Here is a 21,002-nt window from a genome sequence, read left to right as displayed (position 1 = left end):
AACGGGTCAGCTGTGGCCAATACCTTAATTACAGACGGATGGACGTCCATAGCCACCGACTCTTACATGACTATAACATGTGTAACGTATGTGGGCGAAGGACATCTCCGCAGCTGTGTGCTTCATGCGCCTTGGAGGAAAGACACACAGCTGAAAACTTGGCTGCTCTCCTGCGGAGTGTAATGGGTACGTGGGCACTAGAAAATAAAGCTGTCGCCTGTGTGCATGATAATGCACCTAACATATGGCGAATGAGACCCTGCTGGACTTGGAATCGGTACCATTACTCATTACATTATTCATAATAAATGCCATACATTGCATTGGCAAATGTAGCAGAAATGTATTTCTCTTTCAATTGTTCACTTTTATTCAGTCAGTTGTTGTTAAATCAATAGAATTTAAATGAACAAACTGTCCTGAATGTTTGGGCTAAAATAGCCCCTACTGTAAATACACAAAACATTTGCACTTTAAACTTTGAATTCAATATATTACATTTCAAGTTTTCTTGCTTATAGACTATTCGACTTGTCGCAAATAAAATTTGAGACTAGTCGGCGGGCAAATTAGTTGAAATTCCATCCCTAGGAGGGTGTGAGCGAGACAGGCTGTGTTAGAGCACGGAGTAGCTTGCTGCTTTTATGAAGCAAAACAAAAGTTTGTGTGTTCTAAGAAAAAAAAAAAAAAGTTAAAACATCGCACGTCCTACGATGTGACTATCGCGCATGCGCACATCGCAATCGCGATGTTCAAACGACATATCGTGCAGACCCTTTGCAGCGACCTCCATATTTAACTCACATGCTGTCATTTCTTCTGATCTTCCTTGAGGTGCTTCTGCTCCTTTTATTGGAGTCCAGCTGTGTTTCATTAAACTGATTGGTATATAATTTTTACCTGTTCATTTTTGGGCTCTCATGTCACACTCCTGGACCATACTTTCGGAGAACCATCCCTCCCCAAAAATTATACAATAGTTAATGTCTAAAATGGATGACCAGCTTTAGACAAAAAGTAAAATCAAGTGTTAAAATGTGTGTTTCAGATCCACCAGGCCATGCCATTGCTGCAGGCACCAGCTCAGTGTCCATTTGTTCCCCCTCAATCAGTGCTCCCCCCCTTCCTGCTTTTAGCGGTCCCTTGACTCCACCTTCCATCTTTCCTCCTCCGGCTTCATTTGCCGGCCCCTTCAATGCCAATGCTTCCGTCTCTGTGCCTCCCCTGGGCTCTTCCACTGGACCGCCTTCCTTTTCTTCTGGTGCACCTCCTGTTGGGCCTCCTATTTCCAATTTTTCCATGAGTGCAGGATATGACATCACACGGGGTCATGCTGGTCGAACACCACAGACACCGCTGATGCCAACGTTTTCCAGCCCAACCTCTATTCCAGGTAACGTGTGGAACAGCATACTCGATATCAAATTCTGTTGAGACAGTGGATGGTGTCATGGCTTTCCCTTCATCTCCAGGTGTAGTGCCTAACCCTATGGTTCAGCAGCCTACCATGACCGGGGGTTTAGATGCCAGATCCCCAATTACTTTTCCTGAGGAGCAAGAAGATCCCAGAGTATACGCAGCCAACAGTGACAGTGGAGGAATATGGGGCTTTTTCAAGGTACATGTTTAGTAAATGTTTTGGCTTCTTTTTTCCGACCTGCTTAAAGCCTGGTTCACACGGCAGGATTTTGAAATTGTCGGCCAACTTCCAAACTCTGAGAGACCCCACACGTGACTAGAAAAAATGATGCGTAATACAGTTTTGAACCGTGTGTGGTGTGCAGCCACACAGCAAGATCAACACATCACACGCGAACCACATTCATTCACAGATATTCTCACGTCAGACGGAAAACCTCACAAAACCCCTTGATATTAAACGAGACTTCGGAGTGAACAAACATGGCAGATGAAAAGGCAGAAGGGGTCTCAAGTCGTGTCTTGACGGTGGTGCTAGTTTGCAAATTATTTTTAGTGGAAAAAAGTAGAGCTGTCCCGACTAGTCGGCATAGTCGACGTGGCCGATGACGGAAATATGTCGGGACGCACAACATACCGTCGACGTCAAGTGTCAATGACGTAAAATACGTCGGCACGTAAGTACGCTCGAGTGTCGATGACGTAAATATGTCAACATGTGCATTGCGTCAGTTGTAAACAAGGCGCGCACAGTAGAAATGGTGGAGGCGCCGGATACCGCTAAAAAGCGGACAAAACGTCCAAAGTATGGACATACATCAAAGAAAGGTCGAGCGAGTTGGTCATCTGCACCCTCTGTAAAGCTGAGTTGGCGTACCACAGCAGCACATAGGCCATGAACAAACACCTTAAGCGACGTCACTCAGGAGTACTACTGGAAGACGAGAGTAAGCAGAAAGCTGGAGTATCCTAAGTCCATCTAACTAACTAATATCCTCCGGTTTTACTGAAATTGCTGTTATGTCCGACGTATTAACGTGCATCGTTATGTTTCATTTCTTGAAGCAGCGGTTTGCAGTCAAAGTTACGCCGCGTTGTTTCAACTTTGTGCATTATGTAGCTAACGTTCACGGAGCTGTTCCACTCCAGTCAAATTGTGCTGGTGCTTGTAGGTAATGTTACATTGGTTCCGCTGCTTTATGTATCTATAAACAGTAACACGCAACATCAGTTATCTGCTCCGGATAGCTCTCTGTGGGCACTGGGCGCAGCACAGCATGCAGACCGTATTTAGGATGATGTCCTGCTCCCGCTGCTTAAACAAACAACAACAACAAAAAAAAACAGAGGAAACACTGACCTGCTAACCATAGTCCGTGACTGTACTAATATATAATGTGTGCTTTTTCATTGTTATAATATTTAAGTATGCACTGCTTTATCTGTTTCAGGCTTAAGCAAACTGATATATATTTTTTAGTTATTTGTTTTTGTTAATTCTTTTACTCGGGCTGTTCACACATGCACGCACCAGGGGCGGAGCTATGGGTGGGCCTGGGTGTGCAGTTTGACAGACTGCTCACCCTGTGAGATTCATGAAAAACAATACTTTTAATTTTTTTGTAAATTAGGAAATTATTTTTGAATTTGTGTTTTTTTTTTTTTTTAATTTTATTTTATTGAATATTAAGAATGGCATAATTGTAGTTGTCTAAGGAAGATCTGAACTTCATATTATTCATTTTGTCATTTTATTTGAATATACGATGTGTCGGGACAGGAGGATTGTGTTCAGTGAGAGAAATATTCAGGCCCACCCTGATTTTTTCCAGGCCCACCCAATAGCCACGTTCTAGGCGCCCTTGGCACGCACACATTGTTTCATCGTTATGTATCGATAAATACCTCATTCATGTTCACACGTCATGATGCCTTCCTAATAGAGATGTGACTGTTCATTCAATTTCAAATGTTTTTTTTTTACTTTAATAAACAAAGAATTTAAATAAGCTTTCAGAAGTGTTTTTTGGGGAATTAATAATCGTCAAGTCATAAATAATCCCTAGATTAGTCGAAAAATCAATTGTTAGACTAATCGACTAATCTTAAAAATAGTCTATAGATTAATCGGGAGAAAAATAATCGTTTGGGACAGCCCTTGAAAAAAGTGACTCCAAATGAAAAGACGTTGGGCTCTGTTGCGCCATGACTGTTTTCATTTTGGATTCCCACCGCGCTTCTTCGCCACCCCGTCACCTTGCTTTCTGATTGGCTGTCCGTCACTGTCAACCGGCTGCGTGCTCATTTGTCCTCGGGGCACAGCACACATGGTGCGAAGTCGGGCCAAAAGAATCCAACATGTTGAATATCCCCGATGTGAGGTTGGACGTCCTTCCGAGCGGCAGAGATCAATCTGAGCACACCACACGTGGCAAGATTATCTCCTAAAATCATCTTTGGAGCCATTACGAGAGTCGACCCTGACCTACGATTGTCGGGAGGGGAGATTCGGGGCTAAAATCGGGCAGATTATCCTGCCGTGTGAACCGGGCTTAACCTAAAAGAAATCACTCAACTTTAATTACTGTAAACATAATATAAAAACCATTGCTCAATGATGCTGACGTTTGACTTTTTTCTTGTTTGTCCGATTGTGTACTGACAGTGTTGTTTAAAATATTCAGGGAATTTCCTATTTTACTTGTTACGAGCAGCAGTTTGGGGAAAACATGTTTCTCTCCAATAAGTATTTTCTGTCAAGTAAAGTTTTGTTAAAGTGGATGTCGACCCAAACATATTTTTTTCAAGAATATGTTCCCAGCAGCGGCACGGTGGTCGACTGGTTAGCACGTCCGCCTCACAGTTCAGAGGTCGTGGGTTCGATCCCGGCTCCGGCCTCCCTGTGTGGAGTTTGCATGTTCTCCCCGTGCCTGCGTGGGTTTTCTCCGGGTACTCCGGTTTCCTCCCACATTCCAAAAGCATGCATGGTAAGTTGATTGGATACTCTAAATTGCCCCTAGGTGTGATTGTGAGTGCGGATGTTTGTCTCTGTGTGCCCTGCGATTGGCTGGCAACCGGTTCAGGGTGTCCCCCGCCTACTGCCCAAAGACAGCTGGGATAGGCTCCAGCACGCCCCGCGACCCTTGTGAGGAGAAGCGGTACAGATAATGGATGGATGGATGGATGTTCCCAGCAGGCCCACTAGTTGAAACACGGCATTCTGATTAATTTTGCGTTTGTGAAATATAGGTTAAGCAGCCCCGTGAGCCGTCACCTTATCGTGGTGGAGGGGTTTGCGCGCCCCAATGATCCTAGGAGCTACGTTGTCTGGGGCTTTATGCCCCTGGTAGGGTCACCCATGGCAAACAGGTCCTAGGTGAGGGACCAGACTAAGCACGGCTCAAAATGACCCCTTATGATGAGAAAAATTAACGGACCACGTTTTCCCTCGCCCGGACGCGGGTCACCGGGGCCCCCTTCTGGAGCCAGGCCTGGAGGTGGGGCTCGACGGCGAGCGCCTGGTGGCCCGGCCGGGCTCAGCCCGAAAAGGATACGTGGGTCCCCCTTCCCATGGGCTCACCACTGGTGGGAGGGGCCAAAGGGGTCGGGTGCCGTGTGAGCTGGGCGGCGGCGGAAGACGGGGACCTTGGCGGTCCGATCCCCGGCAGCAAAAACTAGCTCTTGGGACATGGAATGTCACCTCTCTGGCAGGGAAGGAGCCTGAGCTGGTGTGTGAGGCTGAGAGGTTCCGATTAGATATAGTCGGGCTCACCTCCACGCACAGCTTGGGTTCTGGTCCCAGTCCTCTCGAGAGGGGTTGGACACTCTTCCACTCTGGAGTTGCCCAGGGTGAGAGGCGCCGAGCAGGTGTGGGCATACTTATTGCCCCCCGGCTTGGCGCCTGTACATTGGGGTTTACCCCGGTGGACGAGAGGGTAGCCTCCCTCCGCCTGAGGGTGGGGGGACGGGTCCTGACTGTTGTTTGTGCTTATGCACCAAACGGCAGCGCAGAGTACCCACCCTTTTTGGAGTCCTTGGAGGGTGTGCTGGAGGGCGCTCCACCTGGGGACTCCATCGTTCTGCTGGGGGACTTCAATGCTCACGTGCGCAATGACAGTGAGACCTGGAGAGGTGTGATTGGGAGGAACGGCCCCCCCGATCTGAACCCGAGCGGTGTTCGGTTACTGGACTTCTGTGCTCATCACGGATTGTCCATAACGAACACCATGTTCAAGCATAAGGGTGTCCATATGTGCACTTGGCACCAGGATACCCTAGGCCGCAGTTCGATGATCGACTTTGTAGTCGTATCATCGGACTTGCGGCCGCATGTTTTGGACACTCGGGTGAAGAGAGGGGCGGAGCTGTCAACTGATCACCATCTGGTGGTGAGTTGGCTCCGATGGTGGGGGAAGATGCCGGTCCGACCTGGCAGACCCAAACGTATTGTGAGGGTTTGCTGGGAACGTCTGGCAGAATCCCCTGTCAGAAGGAGTTTCAATTCCCACCTCCGGCAGAACTTTTCCCACGTCCCGGGGGAGGCGGGGGACATCGAGTCCGAGTGGACCATGTTTCGTGCCTCCATTGTTGAGGCGGCCGATCGGAGCTGCGGCCGCAAGGTGGTCGGTGCCTGTCGTGGCGGCAATCCCCGAACCCGCTGGTGGACACCAGCGGTAAGGGATGCTGTCCAGCTGAAGAAGGAGTCCTATCGGGCCTTTTTGGCCTGCGGGACCCCGGAGGCAGCTGACGGGTACCGGCTGGCCAAGCGGAATGCGGCTCTGGCGGTTGCTGAGGCAAAAACCCGGGTGTGGGAGGAGTTCGGGGAGGCCATGGAAAATGACTTCCGGACGGCTTCGAGGAAATTCTGGTCCACCATCCGGCGTCTCAGGAGGGGGAAGCAGTGCACCATTAACACTGTTTATAGTGGAGATGGGGTGCTGCTGACCTCAACTCGGGACGTTGTGGGTCGGTGGGGAGAGTACTTCGAAGACCTCCTCAATTCCACCGACACGCCTTCCACTGAGGAAGCAGAGCCTGGAGACTCTGAGGTGGGCTCTCCTATCTCTGGGGTTGAAGTCACCGAGGTAGTCAAAAAGCTCCTCGGTGGCAAAGCCCCGGGGGTGGATGAGATCCGCCCGGAGTTCATAAAGGCTCTGGATGTTGAGGGGCTGTCATGGTTGACACGTCTCTTCAACATCGCGTGGACATCGGGGACAGTGCCTCTGGATTGGCAGACCGGGGTGGTGGTCCCCCTTTTTAAGAAGGGGGACCGGAGGGTGTGCTCCAATTACAGAGGGATCACACTCCTCAGCCTCCCCGGCAAGGTCTATTCAGGGGTGCTGGAGAGGAGGGTCCGTCGGAAGGTCGAATCCCGGATTCAGGAGGAGCAATGTGGTTTTCGTCCTGGCCGTGGAACAGTGGACCAGCTCTACACCCTCAGCAGGGTCCTCGAGGGTGCATGGGAGTTTGCCCAACCGGTCTACATGTGTTTTGTGGACTTGGAGAAGGCGTTCGACCGTGTCCCTCGGGGAGTTCTGTGGGGGGTGCTTCGGGAGTACGGGGTACCGAGCCCCCTGATAAGGGCTGTCCGGTCCCTGTACCACCGATGCCAGAGTTTGGTCCGAATTGCCGGCAGTAAGTCGGATTCGTTTCCTGTGGGGGTTGGACTCCGCCAAGGCTGCCCTTTGTCACCGATTCTGTTCATAACCTTTATGGACAGAATTTCTAGGCGCAGCCGAGGTGTCGAGGGGGTCCGGTTTGGTGGCCTCAGTATCTCTGCTTTTTGCAGATGATGTAGTACTGTTGGCTTCTTCAAGCCGCGATCTCCAACTCTCGCTGGAGCGGTTCGCAGCCGAGTGTGAAACGGTCGGAATGAAGATCAGCACCTCCAAATCTGAGACCATGGTCCTCAGTCGGAAAAGGGTGGCGTGCCCTCTCCGGGTCGGGGATGAGATTCTGCCCCAAGTGGAGGAGTTCAAGTATCTTGGGGTCTTGTTCACGAGTGAGGGTAAGATGGAACGGGAGATCGACAGGCGGATCGGTGCAGCGTCTGCTGTGATGCGGACCCTGTATCGGTCTGTCGTGGTGAAGAAGGAGCTTAGCCGAAAGGCGAGGCTCTCAATTTACCGGTCGATCTACGTTCCTACTCTCACCTATGGTCATGAGCTGTGGGTCATGACCGAAAGAACAAGATCTCGGATACAAGCGGCCGAAATGGGTTTCCTTCGCAGGGTGTCCGGGCTCTCCCTTAGAGATAGGGTGAGAAGTTCGGCCATCCGGGAGGGACTCAGAGTCGAGCCGCTGCTCCTCCGCGTCGAGAGGAGCCAGTTGAGGTGGCTCGGGCATCTGATTAGGATGCCTCCTGGACGCCTCCCTGGTGAGGTGTTCCGGGCATGTCCCACCGGCAGGAGACCCCGAGGACGACCCAGAACACGCTGGAGAGACTATGTCTCCCGGCTTGCCTGGGAACGCCTTGGGATCCTTCCGGAAGAGCTGGAGGATGTTGCTGGGGAGAGGGAAGTCTGGGCTTCCCTGCTGAAGCTGCTGCCTCCGCGACCCGACTTCGGATAAGCGGGAGATAATGGATGGATGGATGGCAGCAAAATGCACCTGTTTTTAGCCATCTCTGGGGCGGCCATTTTGTCTTCTGTCGACTGAAAATGACATCACAACTGCTCACAGCTGCTCACAACGACCAATTACGGCTCAGATTCAGAAAACAGGTCAGCCGTGATTGGTTGTTGTGAGCAGTTGTGATGTCATTTTGTCATTTGCTTATCATTCCACAAACAGAATGCCGTGTTTCAATTAGTGGGCCTGCTGGGAACATATTCTTGAAAAAAATATGTTTGGGTTGACTTCTGCTTTAATGAAGTTAATGAATGTATTTTAGTTGTACAGTGGATCCCCAGTCAACCACAATCTGCTCTGGGCTTGCTAGTCATCTTGTGATATATATTTTGAAACATGTTTCTCCCCCATTAGAAATAATGGAAATAGAAATAAATCGTATCAGGGTCACATAATAAAATGTTAAACATCTCACCTGCTACAGTATGTCCATTTCATACTTTTATATTTTATTGTTGACTTAGCCCTGCTGCTTATTGAGGAATCAGGGCAAAGATTCCCAAACCAAATGACACAAGCACATTTGTCCCAACCGACTCAACAATGCAATATTTAATTGTGTTAAAACACCTGCAGGCACAATCAGTGTCAGGTTCATGTCAACCTTCAGAGCGGCTCATCTCTTTTTTCTGTGAAAATTCAGAGGAATATTTCTCCTGAAGTTTTAGTTGTCACAGGCTACTGAATTTTGAGATTTTACTGCCTTTTAAATGATACAGAATGTTGCCCATTCATTGCCCAGTAAATGTTGTGACAATAGTGTTCTTTGATTTCTCTTTAGGGCGTGGCTGGGAACCCTGTTGTTAAAACAGTCCTGGATAAGACCAAACATTCTGTAGAGTCTATGATTACCACTCTGGATCCTGGCATGGCTCCATATATCAGTAAGCGTCTCTTAGAATAACTCAAAACACATACCTTTAACCCATTCACTGCCATTGACGAATTGACTTGTGTTTCATAGTCCAGCCATTCAATCCCATACTTATATTACTTTTATTTTTTTCAAACGTTAGGGCAAAAGAGGGTTAGAAATGTCTGGCAGTGAATGAGCTAACTGTCACAAAACATCCAATGGTAATAACAGTTGTAGTGAAATTACAAATCTTCCTTGACCAATAAGGAAGTTGGCATGACACAGAATCTTAGCCTTGTTAACTTCCATATAAAAACAGATTTTACATCATATGATGATGAAGACAATTATCTGAAAGGCTGTGTTCTTTCTCCATAGAGTCTGGGGGGGACATTGACATTGTTGTGACATCAGACAAAGAGATGAATGTTGACGCAGTCCGAGATGCGTTTCAGGAGGTGTTTGGAATGGCCATGGTTTCAGGGGAACTCGGTCCTTCCAACATTGCCCCTCAGCCTGTGGGTTATGCAGCGGGACTCAAGGTCTGTTCACTCAAGTTTTTTGAAAAACATCCTTATCTTAAGTGTGTTTAGGTACACTATGTGTATATGTATACATGTGTGGTATTTATGTATGTTTATGCCCGCTTTGCGTTTGTCAGACTTTTTAAAAAAAAAAATTATTTCGTACCCTTTAATGTTCTGATCATCGTGCCAATTTTAAAATTTCACAAAGACAATCGTGGTAAATGCAGTGTATAGATATTGACTCTATTAAAAGGGGGTAGGAGACCCTTATCAGGACATATTTTTTTGAATCAAGAAATCACTTAAGTAGTACCTGTCAGACAAAGTGAAGTAGTAGTTCTCAAAAAGAAACACATCACATAACCATCCAAAGAAATTCAAGTAAAAATGATAAACTAAGTGATTGAAATCTATCAAACTGGAAAAAGTTACAAAGCCATTTCCAAGGCTTTAGGACTCCAGCGAACCTTGGTCCAAGCCAAGCCAAGCCATCAACTAATGGAGAAAACTTAGTGTGTAAGCAGTAGTGAACCTTTCCAGGAGTGCCTGGCAAAACCAAATTACTTCTAAGTGTGCCACAACAACGCATACAGGAGGTTACAAAAGAATCCAGAACAGCCGCCAAAGAACTGCAGACATCACCGGCCTCAATTAAAGCGGAAGTCAACCCAAACATATTTTTTTCAAGAATATGTTCCCAGAATTCCCACTAGTTGAAACACGGATTCTGATTAATTTTGCGTTTGTGGAATATAATAATAGAAACAGGTCAGCCGTGATTGGTCGTTGTGAGCAGTCTCTGAATCTGAGCCGTGATTCAGATTCAGAAAACAGGTCAGCCGTGATTGGTTGTTGTAAGCAGTGATGTCATTTTCAGTCGACAGAAAACAAAATGGCCACCCCCAGAGATGGCTAAAAACGAGTGCATTTTGCTGCTTAACTTATACTGTATTGCACAAACGCCAAATCAATCAGAATGCCGTGTTTCAACTAGTTGGCCTGCTGGGAACATATTCTTGAAAAAAATATGTTTGCGTCGACTTCCGCTTTAAGTCGAGTTTTCATTTTTCCTATATTTAAGTGCATTGGTAATATTCAAACAGTGGATAATATACAGTGGATAATAGATGTTAAATATGCTTATTTCGCCAATTTCCTTAAAGCGAAAGTCAACCCAAACATATTTTTTTCAAGAATATGTTTGCAGCAGGCCCAGTAGTTGAAACACGGCTTTATTTTTTATGGAACATAAGTTATGCATCAAAATGCACTCGTTCTTAGCCATCTCTGGGGGCAGCCATTTTGTCTTCTGTTGACTGAAAATGGCATCACAACTGCTCACAACGAGCAACCACGGCTGACCTGTTTTTTTAATCTGAGCCGTGATTGGTCGTTGTGAGCGGTTATGATGTCATTTTCAGTCGACAGAAGACAAAATTGCCACCCCCAATGATAATAATAATAAATAATAATAATACATGTCATTTGTATAGCGCTTTTCATATCACTCAAAGACGCTTCACAGCAAAAATAGGTGAGTAAAATAAAACCTGCTGTTAAAACAAAAACAGTTAAAACCAACAGAAGAAGAAAAAATAGCAAAGATTAAGTGATGTTAAAAAGCAAGGCGGAATAGGTGAGTCTTGAGGAGTGTTTTTGAAGGATATGAGGTCTGTGCAGTTACGAATGTGTTGTGGAAGGGAGTTCCAGAGGGTGGGGGCGGCAACAGAGAAAGCTCGGTCCCCCCGGGTTTTGTACTTGGTCGGGGGGATGGCAAGGAGGTTCGCATTTGAGGAGCGGAGGGTGTGGGAAGGAGTGTATGAGTGGAGAAGATCGGAGAGGTAGAAGGGAGCCTGGTTGTGAAGGGCTTTGTAGGTGAGTAGGAGGAGTTTAAATTGGATGCGGTGGGGAACGGGGAGCCAGTGGAGGTTTTTAAGGATGGGGGTGATATGATCACGGGAACGGGTGTGAGTGAGGAGGCGGGCGGCAGCATTCTGGATGTATTGTAATTTATTGAGGAGTTTGGAGATTGTGCCGTAGAGGACGCTATTACAGTAGTCAAGGCGGGAGGTGATGAAGGCATGGATGAGGGTCTGAGCAGCAGTGAAGGAAAGTGAGGGTCGGAGGCGAGAAATGTTCCTGAGGTGAAAGAAAGCGGTTTTGGTGATTTGGGTAATGTGTTGAACAAAAGAAAGATTATCGTCAAAGAGGACACCAAGGTTCCGGTAGATGGCTAAAAACGAGTGAATTAACACTTATTCCAAAAACGCAGTATTGATGAGAATGTCCTGTTTCAACTAGTGGGCTTTCATGGAACATATTCTTGAAAAAAAAATGTTCCGCCTTAATGAAAATTTGGGCATACTATGCTACTGTATTTTAATGTCACTAATTATGGTGGCACTTGTAGAGCTAAGTACTTTTGGAGGTGGTACTTGTGAAAAGTTTGAGAACCAATATATATTAGATAATTGCAGACAATGCAGCCTACATAATGTTGAATTGCTGAAATACGGCATCTAAAAATTGTGTGAGTAAAAAAGAAGCATAGTTATGACATTGTCATGGCGGACTCAAGTCTGGTGTTATGTATCGTGTGCATGTGTGTGTTTGTGCCTGCAGGTGCGTGTGTGCTATCACAAACATTGTTTTATTTGTATTTCCAGTTCTCAAAAAACATTTATTTTTTATCTATTTCTATTAAATTTTCAGGGCTGTACAAATAGTTGTATTGGCTATGGCCAATGTTTGTGCAATGGCACTTCTTTTCCATCTTTTGCCTTAGCTTCAAAATCCGGCATATGCGCAACCTAATTCCACATTCAGCAAAATGTGCAAAAACACTTCCTCCTCGCCCAGGTAAATGGCAAAGGGGCCCATGAGATTGCACCTGTGGAAACGTCTACAACAACTTATTTATTTATTTGTGTATTTATTTCAAACACAAAATATCACCACATAATAACTAAAGATGACAGTAGCGATGTTTCGGCTTTTTTTGTGTTAACATGTATCATATCAGATATATATCGTATGAATAAATGACAAAGCCAACATGTATTTAACATTTGTCCAAAGAAAACATAATCATGTCACCAACCCCTTGTTGTTTTGCTCATTGTGACGACATACATACAGTATAGTCATCAATCCTGTTTTCTGGGTTTGGTTTGGTTACGTGACGATATGGCATTTTTTTCACCCACAGACAGCGCCCTCGTTTCCCTCTAGGCTATCTTATTACTCTTACTCATAATTGTGTAGACATTCAGGTTGAGGTGCAGCTATTAATTGAGTAATTGACAACTAATCCATTATCAATTTAACTGATAATGAGTTTGGTAATCCATTAATCATTTAGAGACCTAGTTTAAGTAAAAATTGTCTAGTATCTTGAGTAAATATTGTCATACTTATGTTGTCCTCCATGAAAGCACACTTATCATTTTGTTGAATCAAAATAAAACATTTGAAAGCTTCTACTTTTGAACACGATCATCAACATGTTTGCCTATTTTCCGACATGTTACTACACACCAAACCAGTAAATAACATCATTAGTATTGTTGCTTCATAGCAAGAAGTTTCCAAACCTGGTGCCATGTAAATTACTAATTGACCTGCTTTTGTTTCTTGTGTGGCGCAGGGGGCACAGGAGCGCATTGATAGTTTGAGAAGATCGGGTGTGATCCATGAGAAGCAGCCAGTGGTCTCAATGGAAAAATTTATTGCTGAGCTTTTTCCTGACAAGTAAGACACTCCTTGAAGATTTTGTACAGCCACTCACACACACTCTCAAGTTGTGTTGACATGTTTGTGATGAAGTTCAGTTTGTCTTTAAAAACGATAAACCTAGTACAGTATTTCAAATAGAATATGTAGATGTTTCATTTTATTCCTTTCTATGATTTTATACTTAACATTTTAAATAACACTGCCGCTACAAAGTAATAGCTTTGTTAAATGTTGACATAGCCTACATAGTTATAAAGAGATGGCTCAGCGATTGTCAGTCCAGCCACTCATAAAACATGCTCCTTGGTGAGGAACTGGTGGATACATTAGATATGCTGCTGGAACCTCATTCCATTCACAAAAGAGGAAGTCAACCCCCAAATTTTCTTTACAATATCAGAATCAGAATATGTTCTATGTGGCCCCACTAGTCTACATTTGGCATTCTAATACATTTTTAGTTGTGGAATATGAATTAAGCAGAAAGATCCACCCCTTTTTAACCATCTCAAGGGGTGCCGTTACCTGAACCCTGAGCAATTGATGTCATTTTCAGTCGACAGCAAAGGGTAAAATGGCTGCCTCGTAAGATAGATCAAAACGGCTGTGAATGAAGTGGCGGTAGGAGTTGACAAACCCTAGGAACTGTTGCAGCTGCTTGCGGGCGTCTGGAACCGTCCAGGAGATGACTGTCAATACTTCAACTGGGTCCATCTTCATGCATCCCTGTATCATACATCACAATGTACCCCAAGAAAGAGGCAGAAGAAGCATGAAACTCAACATTGTCAAAGAGGTTTTTTTGGGGGGTGCGTTGCTGGACGGTTCTGGACATGGTGACCAAAGAATGGAGGCCAAGGGCGGGCTGATAGTGGGCAATCCATCTTTTCCCTTCTCCTCTCCCTTTTCTGAGCCTGGATGCACACGAACGCACAGTAGAGGACTGAGGAATTTCAGTCACTTTGATTGACGTGATGCAAAAGTCAACAGAATGGTCTGCTACCATCTTCTGGTTCTTCTGATGCATGTTCATCAAGCCCTGTGCTGCATCAGACCCAAAAGCCCCCATGCCAAAAAAAAACTATGCAGAGCTTCTCGGAGACTGGCTGGAAGGAGGCGCAGGAAAACCGTCTCTCCCGCTCGGTGGTTCCCCAAAAACAAGCCCTCCCCTGTCAGATGATTGATAATGAAAGCAACCATGGCTTCTTCAGAGGCAAAAGTGTGGGGTTGCTGGTGGGGCAGTTAGTCAGGGAAAGACCGCAAGATTCCCCACATAATATTGTAAGGGGTGTTTCAAGGCAGAGAAGGTGCTGCAGCCAGCGGTGGTGATGGAGGAACCAAAACAACTGGCCAAAACAGACGTTTTCTGTTGCATCTGTGTTGCTGACACCATTAGTGCTGGAGCATTAGCCGACTTTCGCTTCAGCGGCAGCAGCAGGTATCATTGCTTGGTGCTGCTGAAGGACGGACACAATCTTCTCATAGCGGGTCTGTGACGGTAAACTGTGTATTGGATCCATGACTGCCAGATTGTACTGTCACGTTTAAGAGCAGAACCCAAACGCTGTACACCAGACCACAGTAATTATTGGTTATGACTTTTAATGTCTGAAGTGACAGTTCCAAAGAAAAACGCACAATACTTGGAAATTGATTCTACAGAATGGCACTTAGTGGTCACATCTACAAGAAATTCTGTAAATTCTGTTTTTCGGGAATGACTCTTAACGAATTAATTTACTGATGACAATTTATTTTAATAGTCAAATGATTTTTCCTTCTCTTAATACAAAGAGACCCACACTTTGGGTTCATACCAACATTTGTCTCGATGTACTTTAATTTTACAACTTGAAAATGCTGGTTTTGTCTTCAGGTGGTTTGACATAGGCTGTTTGATCCTGGAGGACCCAGGTCATAATACCCGAGTGGAGGTCTTCACCCAGGCAACCCCCCTGGCTCTTGAACATGTCCAGCAGGTATACATGAGTAATTACCTAAAAACATAATTGCAAAAGCACAAGTGAATGACAAATGTGTCATTATTTAGGAAGAGGATAATGGCTATAGCAGGTGGATGAATGGATATTTAGTTATTACAGAAGACAGTAAACCCTCACTATTGCAGGGGTTATGTTCCAGAACACCCTCCGCAATAAGTGAAACCTGCGATATAGAAATGCCGTATGTAAGGCATGTTTTTGTCATATTTATGTCACTGTTTTTTTTAAGGATCTGTAAATACATTTTAAAACATACATTCACATAAATGTTGTACAAATAGTGCAGGGTGGTGAGCACTCAAAAAAAAATTAATAATTACCGTATTTTCCGGCCTGTAAGCTGCTACTTTTTTCCTAGGTTTTGAACCTTGCGGCTTATAGAACGGTGCGGCTATTATGTGGATTTTTTCTTACGCCGCTAGGGGCGGTCTAACCGGAATTGCAATACAATACAATATAGGGCTGCTCAATTAAGATTTGATTTTGAACCATAACCGAATTTTCTGGATAAAACGATGTAAAAACGTTCAAATCGTTCAATTTTGTTATTTTTGGTGCATCTAAGCCACCATAGTTTCCTCTGCATTTCCACTTTCTTCCACGAGCGCGCAGTCCGAAACGACAACATCCATGGCTACCGGCGATTCTGCTATTTGCTCAGGCAAGTGAGCGTTTAGTTAATAAATCGGGCAAAAATAGATCTGTAGTGTAGTGTGTGCCCCGCATGTACAATACAACCCGTGAGCAAGTAACTCAACGTCTGAAAGGCGTCCCTTTTTTTTCCTCCTCTACAACGGACCTCTGGTCCAGCCGGACCATGCATCCGTACTTAAGTACAGTACATTGTATTATTGAGTGACAGTTTTGCACTAATCATTGATTTATGTTTAGGTAAGACCAGGGAGAAAGATGAAAGGCTAGTCACTAGCTGGTTGGCAAAATGACTTGCAGACAGACTAGACTGTTTGGTTTACAGACTTGACTGTCTACCTTCTCTCATGTTGATGATTTCGTTTCAGATGGTATATGCACTTTCTTCTTTCATTGTTGGATTAATTAAGAACAGATCTGAAATCTATTGTGTAAGTAAAATGCTGTTAATCCGAATGGATTGTTCTGTGTGTATTAAGTTAAATTGACTGGCATTTTGAGTTCAAAGAAAGAAAATTAAGTTTAAATAAAAGACATTCAAAATACTTCATTTTTCTTTTTTTTTTTTTTTAATTTTACAAAGAAATCGTAATCATAAAATCGTGTTTAAGAGAAAATAATCGGGATTTTCTTATTAGGCTAAATCGAACGGCCCTAATACAATACAATACAATTGTCATTAACAGGATGTGACTGCAGGTGGAGGAGTTGAACAGGCGAGGGCGCTATGCACTAGGTTATGAATTAAGGTGGTATGTGTACGTTGAGATGACAAACTGGAGCAATCAGCTAAATTGCTGCCGTATTCAAAGGCACTGTTCAGAAATAATCTGTTCAGGTCCAGTTGAAAATGGTTCTGTAAATGCAGTACATATAAAATTTTTCAACATAGGTGTGGCTTATATGTTTTTTTCATTCTTTTTTTAAAAATAGAGTGGATGCAGCTTATATAAAGGTGCAGCTTATCTTTGGGAAAATACAGTAATTATTTATACTTTTGAACAGCTTCACTACATTCATACAAAGGTATTCAGTTGAAAAACTGGTGAAAATGATCAATCGTACGTAAAAAATGAACTCTGAATGGTGAACAATGGCCGTCATGTTAGAATTGTTACTTTCCAGGCACGATAGACACCATGGTTAGGGTTGGCTTTGCAAAATACGTAATGCCTGCAGCTGAATTGTGTGCTGTTCAAATCCTGATGACTCGCGCAAGAATACACTAAAGAACAAGTATGTGCAACTTGCATGAAATAATTTATCAATCTATTTTATTTAATGCGTGTTACCAATAAAAAGGAACCCACACTTGACACACAGTTTACTTTATTGTCATCGAATTCAAAAAATAAATAAAAATTAAAACATTAAATGTTAACATGGTATTTTGCTGCGAACCCATTGAACTTCAGGTTCAACCTACTAAAATCGTTTCAGTGGAAATATACAGTAGTAAATCGTGAGTGGCACCTTGGACTCGATTAAACAGAATTGTGTTGCATTGACATTCTGGCAGTATATCGGTAACTGTTTTTGAAGCTCATGCATTTTAAGGTTATTACAAACTCTTAATTACATGGGTGTGTCATGTCATGAAGCAATGTCTATTTTCCACCACTCAAAATATATTCACACACAAACAACGGCACAAATCTCATTATCTCAGTCAAGTTATTTTATCTATACAGTATGTCTCCAATACTGTAAAATGGGAAATCTGGTGATTGATTGTTAAAGGCAAGAAAATAATCTCTCTCAAAGTGAGTCAGCGTTTGACCATCCAGTTGGCCACACTTTCTGACAACCACCCTTGTAACACTGCACTGATCGTTGTGTTTACAATAAAGAAATCCTGTTTTTTCCAAATTAACACATTTAACATACCATCTCACAATATACATCAATAATAATGCCCAAATATGTACATTATAAAATACACCTACAGTCATTACTTTTTGTCGATGTGAAAAGCAGGATTGGAGCAGATTAAGACATTCGATGTCCACCCTTATCACCCAAACTAAGGGTGCTCAATCCCGGGGGCTCTTGAGGACCGGGATTGAGCACCCCTGCTCTAAACCATAGGTGTCAAACTCCGGTCCTCGAGGGCCGTATTCCTGCATGTTTTCCACCTCTCCCTGCTGCGACACACCTAATTCAAATGAGCTCATCATCAGCTCATCAACAATCTCTGCAGGAGCGTGATAATGATCCTGATCATTTAAATCAGGTGTTTTGCAGCAGGGAGAGACGGAAAACAGCAGGATAACAGCCCTCGAGGACCAGAGTTTGACACCTGTTTATAGTCCTGCACTAGTATATACAGTAGCAGCCTTGTGGTCTATATTAACCTGTTGATTGACCCTCAGTGCTCACTACTTTTCCAAGTGCATTGTGGATAGTTTTGAGTTCACTACATTTTTTTGTCTCTCTGGACCTTCGGACACCCCTACAAAATGGCGTGACCCCTCTATAGTGCACTAAAAAGGAATTGTGGGGACATCCAGACACAGCCAATATCTTTGTAATCTCTTCAGCAAAAAATGTTTGACACTATTTTGTCTTCTTCCAAATTTAGAGCTGTACACGATACTTTGGTGCCACCTAGTGGAATTTCACCATAAAATAACCCCCAAAATTGAGTTGCACCAAAAATATCAGCAAAATAGCATGAGTGCAAACCGGAAACGATGGAGGCGGGTTTACTGTATTCACCAAGTTTACTGAGCATTTGTATTTCTGTTTGCTAAGTGACATCAACATTTAGGCCTTTGAACGTGTATGTGCATGTTTTTATTGCAGATTTTTTTTGTGGTTTCAACTTTTCTACTGAGTCAACTAAACGGTCATAATGATACTAGAGCTGCAAGCAGCTGTAAAGGGCCGTCGCAGCTCTGGCCACATTGGGGTACTGACACATTAGAATTCGATTTTTTTATTTTATTTTTTTTAATGCCACGATAAATCTCCCAGAGCCCCCTGTCCAGCCTGTTTTAGATGTCTCTCTCCTCCAACACATCTGATTCAAATAATTATGATCGTTATCAAACTTATGCAAAGCTTGTTGATGAGCTGATCACTTGAATTAGTTGGTTTGGAGGAGGGAGCCATCTAAAACAGGTAAACAGGTCGTGTGTGACGGACCAGACAAAGCTCGGTTCACAGACCCTTATGATGAGCAATATCATTGGATAACGTTTCTCCCTGCCCAGATGCGGGTCACCGGGGCCCGCCTATGGAGCCAGGCCTGGAGGTGGGGGTCGATGACGAGCGCCTAGTGGCTGGGCGGCTAACGCTAATAAGCATTTGCAGTGTACTGCTGGAGGAGCAACTTTGCACATTGCACTACATTAACATGTATACAAAAACTGTTGCTTTTTTTAAGGGAAAAATCAATAATTATCAACATTGACTGATATCAAATGCTTATATCGAGAAACGTTTCCAGCCCTATGAAGCACAGTATGTTTAAAAAGGCATTTATTTTATGTTATGTTATTACGTTGATCTCTTATTAAAAGTTAAGCTAGATGTGAAAATGAAATGTCACACCTAATTTCAGCCTTTTTTCTTCGGGTCCTTTTTCAATAGTAAAAAAAAAAACAACTTCACACATTGAAGAGAGTTTGTACAGACACACAAAGGCTCTATACACTACCGGGCACAATATAATAACACACACACACACATCTAAATGATTTGGGTTTCCACTCATCGCTTTGCATTTCTTTTACAAATTCACTTCTTTTTTTTCCCCAGCGAGTGTTTAATTCATATGTCTAATCATTGGTCTAATTTATGACTACTTTTATTTTTCAGAGTAATTCATTTTTCAGTTTTTAATCACCTCAGAAAAAAACAACAAAACAACCAACATCATATTGTTCAACAGTTTGGCCAACAAGATGTAAACGTATGCCAGATAAAATGTGTTTTTCATCTGCCTACAGGCTCAGTCCCTGACCCCTCCAGACTACAGCCTTCGATGGTCTGGTCTTATGGTGACAGTAGGTGATGTTCTGGAACGCAGCCTGCCCAACATGGATAAAACAGAATGGCTTCTGGCTATGACGGGGATGACACAACGGCAGATGATCTATAGTGCTGCCAAAGCGTTGGCTGGAATCTACAAACAGAGGCTGCCACCCCGGACTGCATGAGGCCCTGCGGATTTTTGTGTCTGGGAAAATTTCAGGACGTTTTGAATGAGTAGCAAACTGACAGCTATTGGTCAGTGAGATCAATCATAGCTCCATGTTTTGCCTCATTGAGCAAAGCCGGACGGTAATGTTATAAATGTTAATTGACATTCCTACTAAACTGGATTTTACTGTTGCATATCACTGAAAATAAAGCCATTTTAGAAGTAATCATCTGCTCATCTTTTTTCCGAGATTATATATTGGTATATAATTCATGTGAGGTTTTGTGTGTTTGTTTCCTTTTTTTGTTTTTAAACTGAAGTCATTGTAAAATTATTACAATATTTGGCCAAGCCTTGTCACATGATTTCACTGAAACTCAAACCTGAATCATTATGCCAAAAAGGACAAGAGCCTTATTGCCTTATTACAATATATGAAGGGTAATTTTTGCCACATGTAAAAATAAAATAAATGCAACCGAGAGCGTGTCTGGTGGTTAAATTCATTCCAATTCAGTTCACACAGTGCACAATTTACACACACTTCTGGGTGAGAAAGGGATTTTAAAGGACATATCTAAAATGTACTTTTTAATTGCTTCTCACTGATGGGTGAACATCACTTGCTCTGGAGGAAGTCTGTCTTTAATGATACTACAAGTTGTTGGATTTGTTTGCTTGTTTGTTTGTTTTTTTTCAAAAATAATTAAAAAAAAAAAGCTAAGTATAGCAAAGTTGGCGATACTGAGCCCCAGTCATTATGGCAAAGAAAGACTTTATCAACATTCCCAATTCCCATTAAATAAACACGAGAAAGTTGTCAACCCAGTCATCAGTAATGAAATAAGGCCTTACCCATACAGAACATGTTGGAAAAGGAGTAGGAAGAAGCGTAAACTTATCCCTTTCTGCCACTTTAATCTCCATTACCAAATCAATTCTGAAATATTCTGTCAATTACATACAAGACTTTTATAACATGATATATATAGTGCACAATAAATGCAATACAGTCTCCAGTTCACTAACCATAC

The 21,002-nt window shown here is 43.6% G+C and overlaps 1 protein-coding gene across 3 annotated transcripts in view; it reads left to right on the top strand.

The window, feature by feature from the left end:
• prrc1 (proline-rich coiled-coil 1) overlaps positions 1 to 20,450 on the top strand; it is a 30,934-nt gene extending 10,484 nt beyond the window's left edge. For all 3 annotated transcript variants that reach the window (XM_086053956.1, XM_086053955.1, XM_086053957.1), the window contains exons 3-9: positions 1,049 to 1,393; positions 1,473 to 1,618; positions 8,831 to 8,933; positions 9,284 to 9,447; positions 13,079 to 13,182; positions 15,044 to 15,146; positions 19,775 to 20,450. In XM_086053956.1, the coding sequence (XP_085910082.1) occupies positions 1,049 to 1,393; positions 1,473 to 1,618; positions 8,831 to 8,933; positions 9,284 to 9,447; positions 13,079 to 13,182; positions 15,044 to 15,146; positions 19,775 to 19,984 (1,175 nt within the window). In that variant the 3' untranslated portion in view covers positions 19,985 to 20,450. The remainder of the gene's footprint in view (positions 1 to 1,048; positions 1,394 to 1,472; positions 1,619 to 8,830; positions 8,934 to 9,283; positions 9,448 to 13,078; positions 13,183 to 15,043; positions 15,147 to 19,774) is intronic.
• Positions 20,451 to 21,002: the final 552 nt, after the last annotated feature.

This window comes from Filicampus tigris, chromosome 15 (genome assembly GCF_054856515.1).
Source record: "Filicampus tigris isolate MCC_2025a chromosome 15, RoL_Ftig_1.0, whole genome shotgun sequence".
NCBI lineage: Eukaryota > Metazoa > Chordata > Actinopteri > Syngnathiformes > Syngnathidae > Filicampus > Filicampus tigris.
This window is presented reverse-complemented; position numbering and strand designations above follow the sequence as displayed.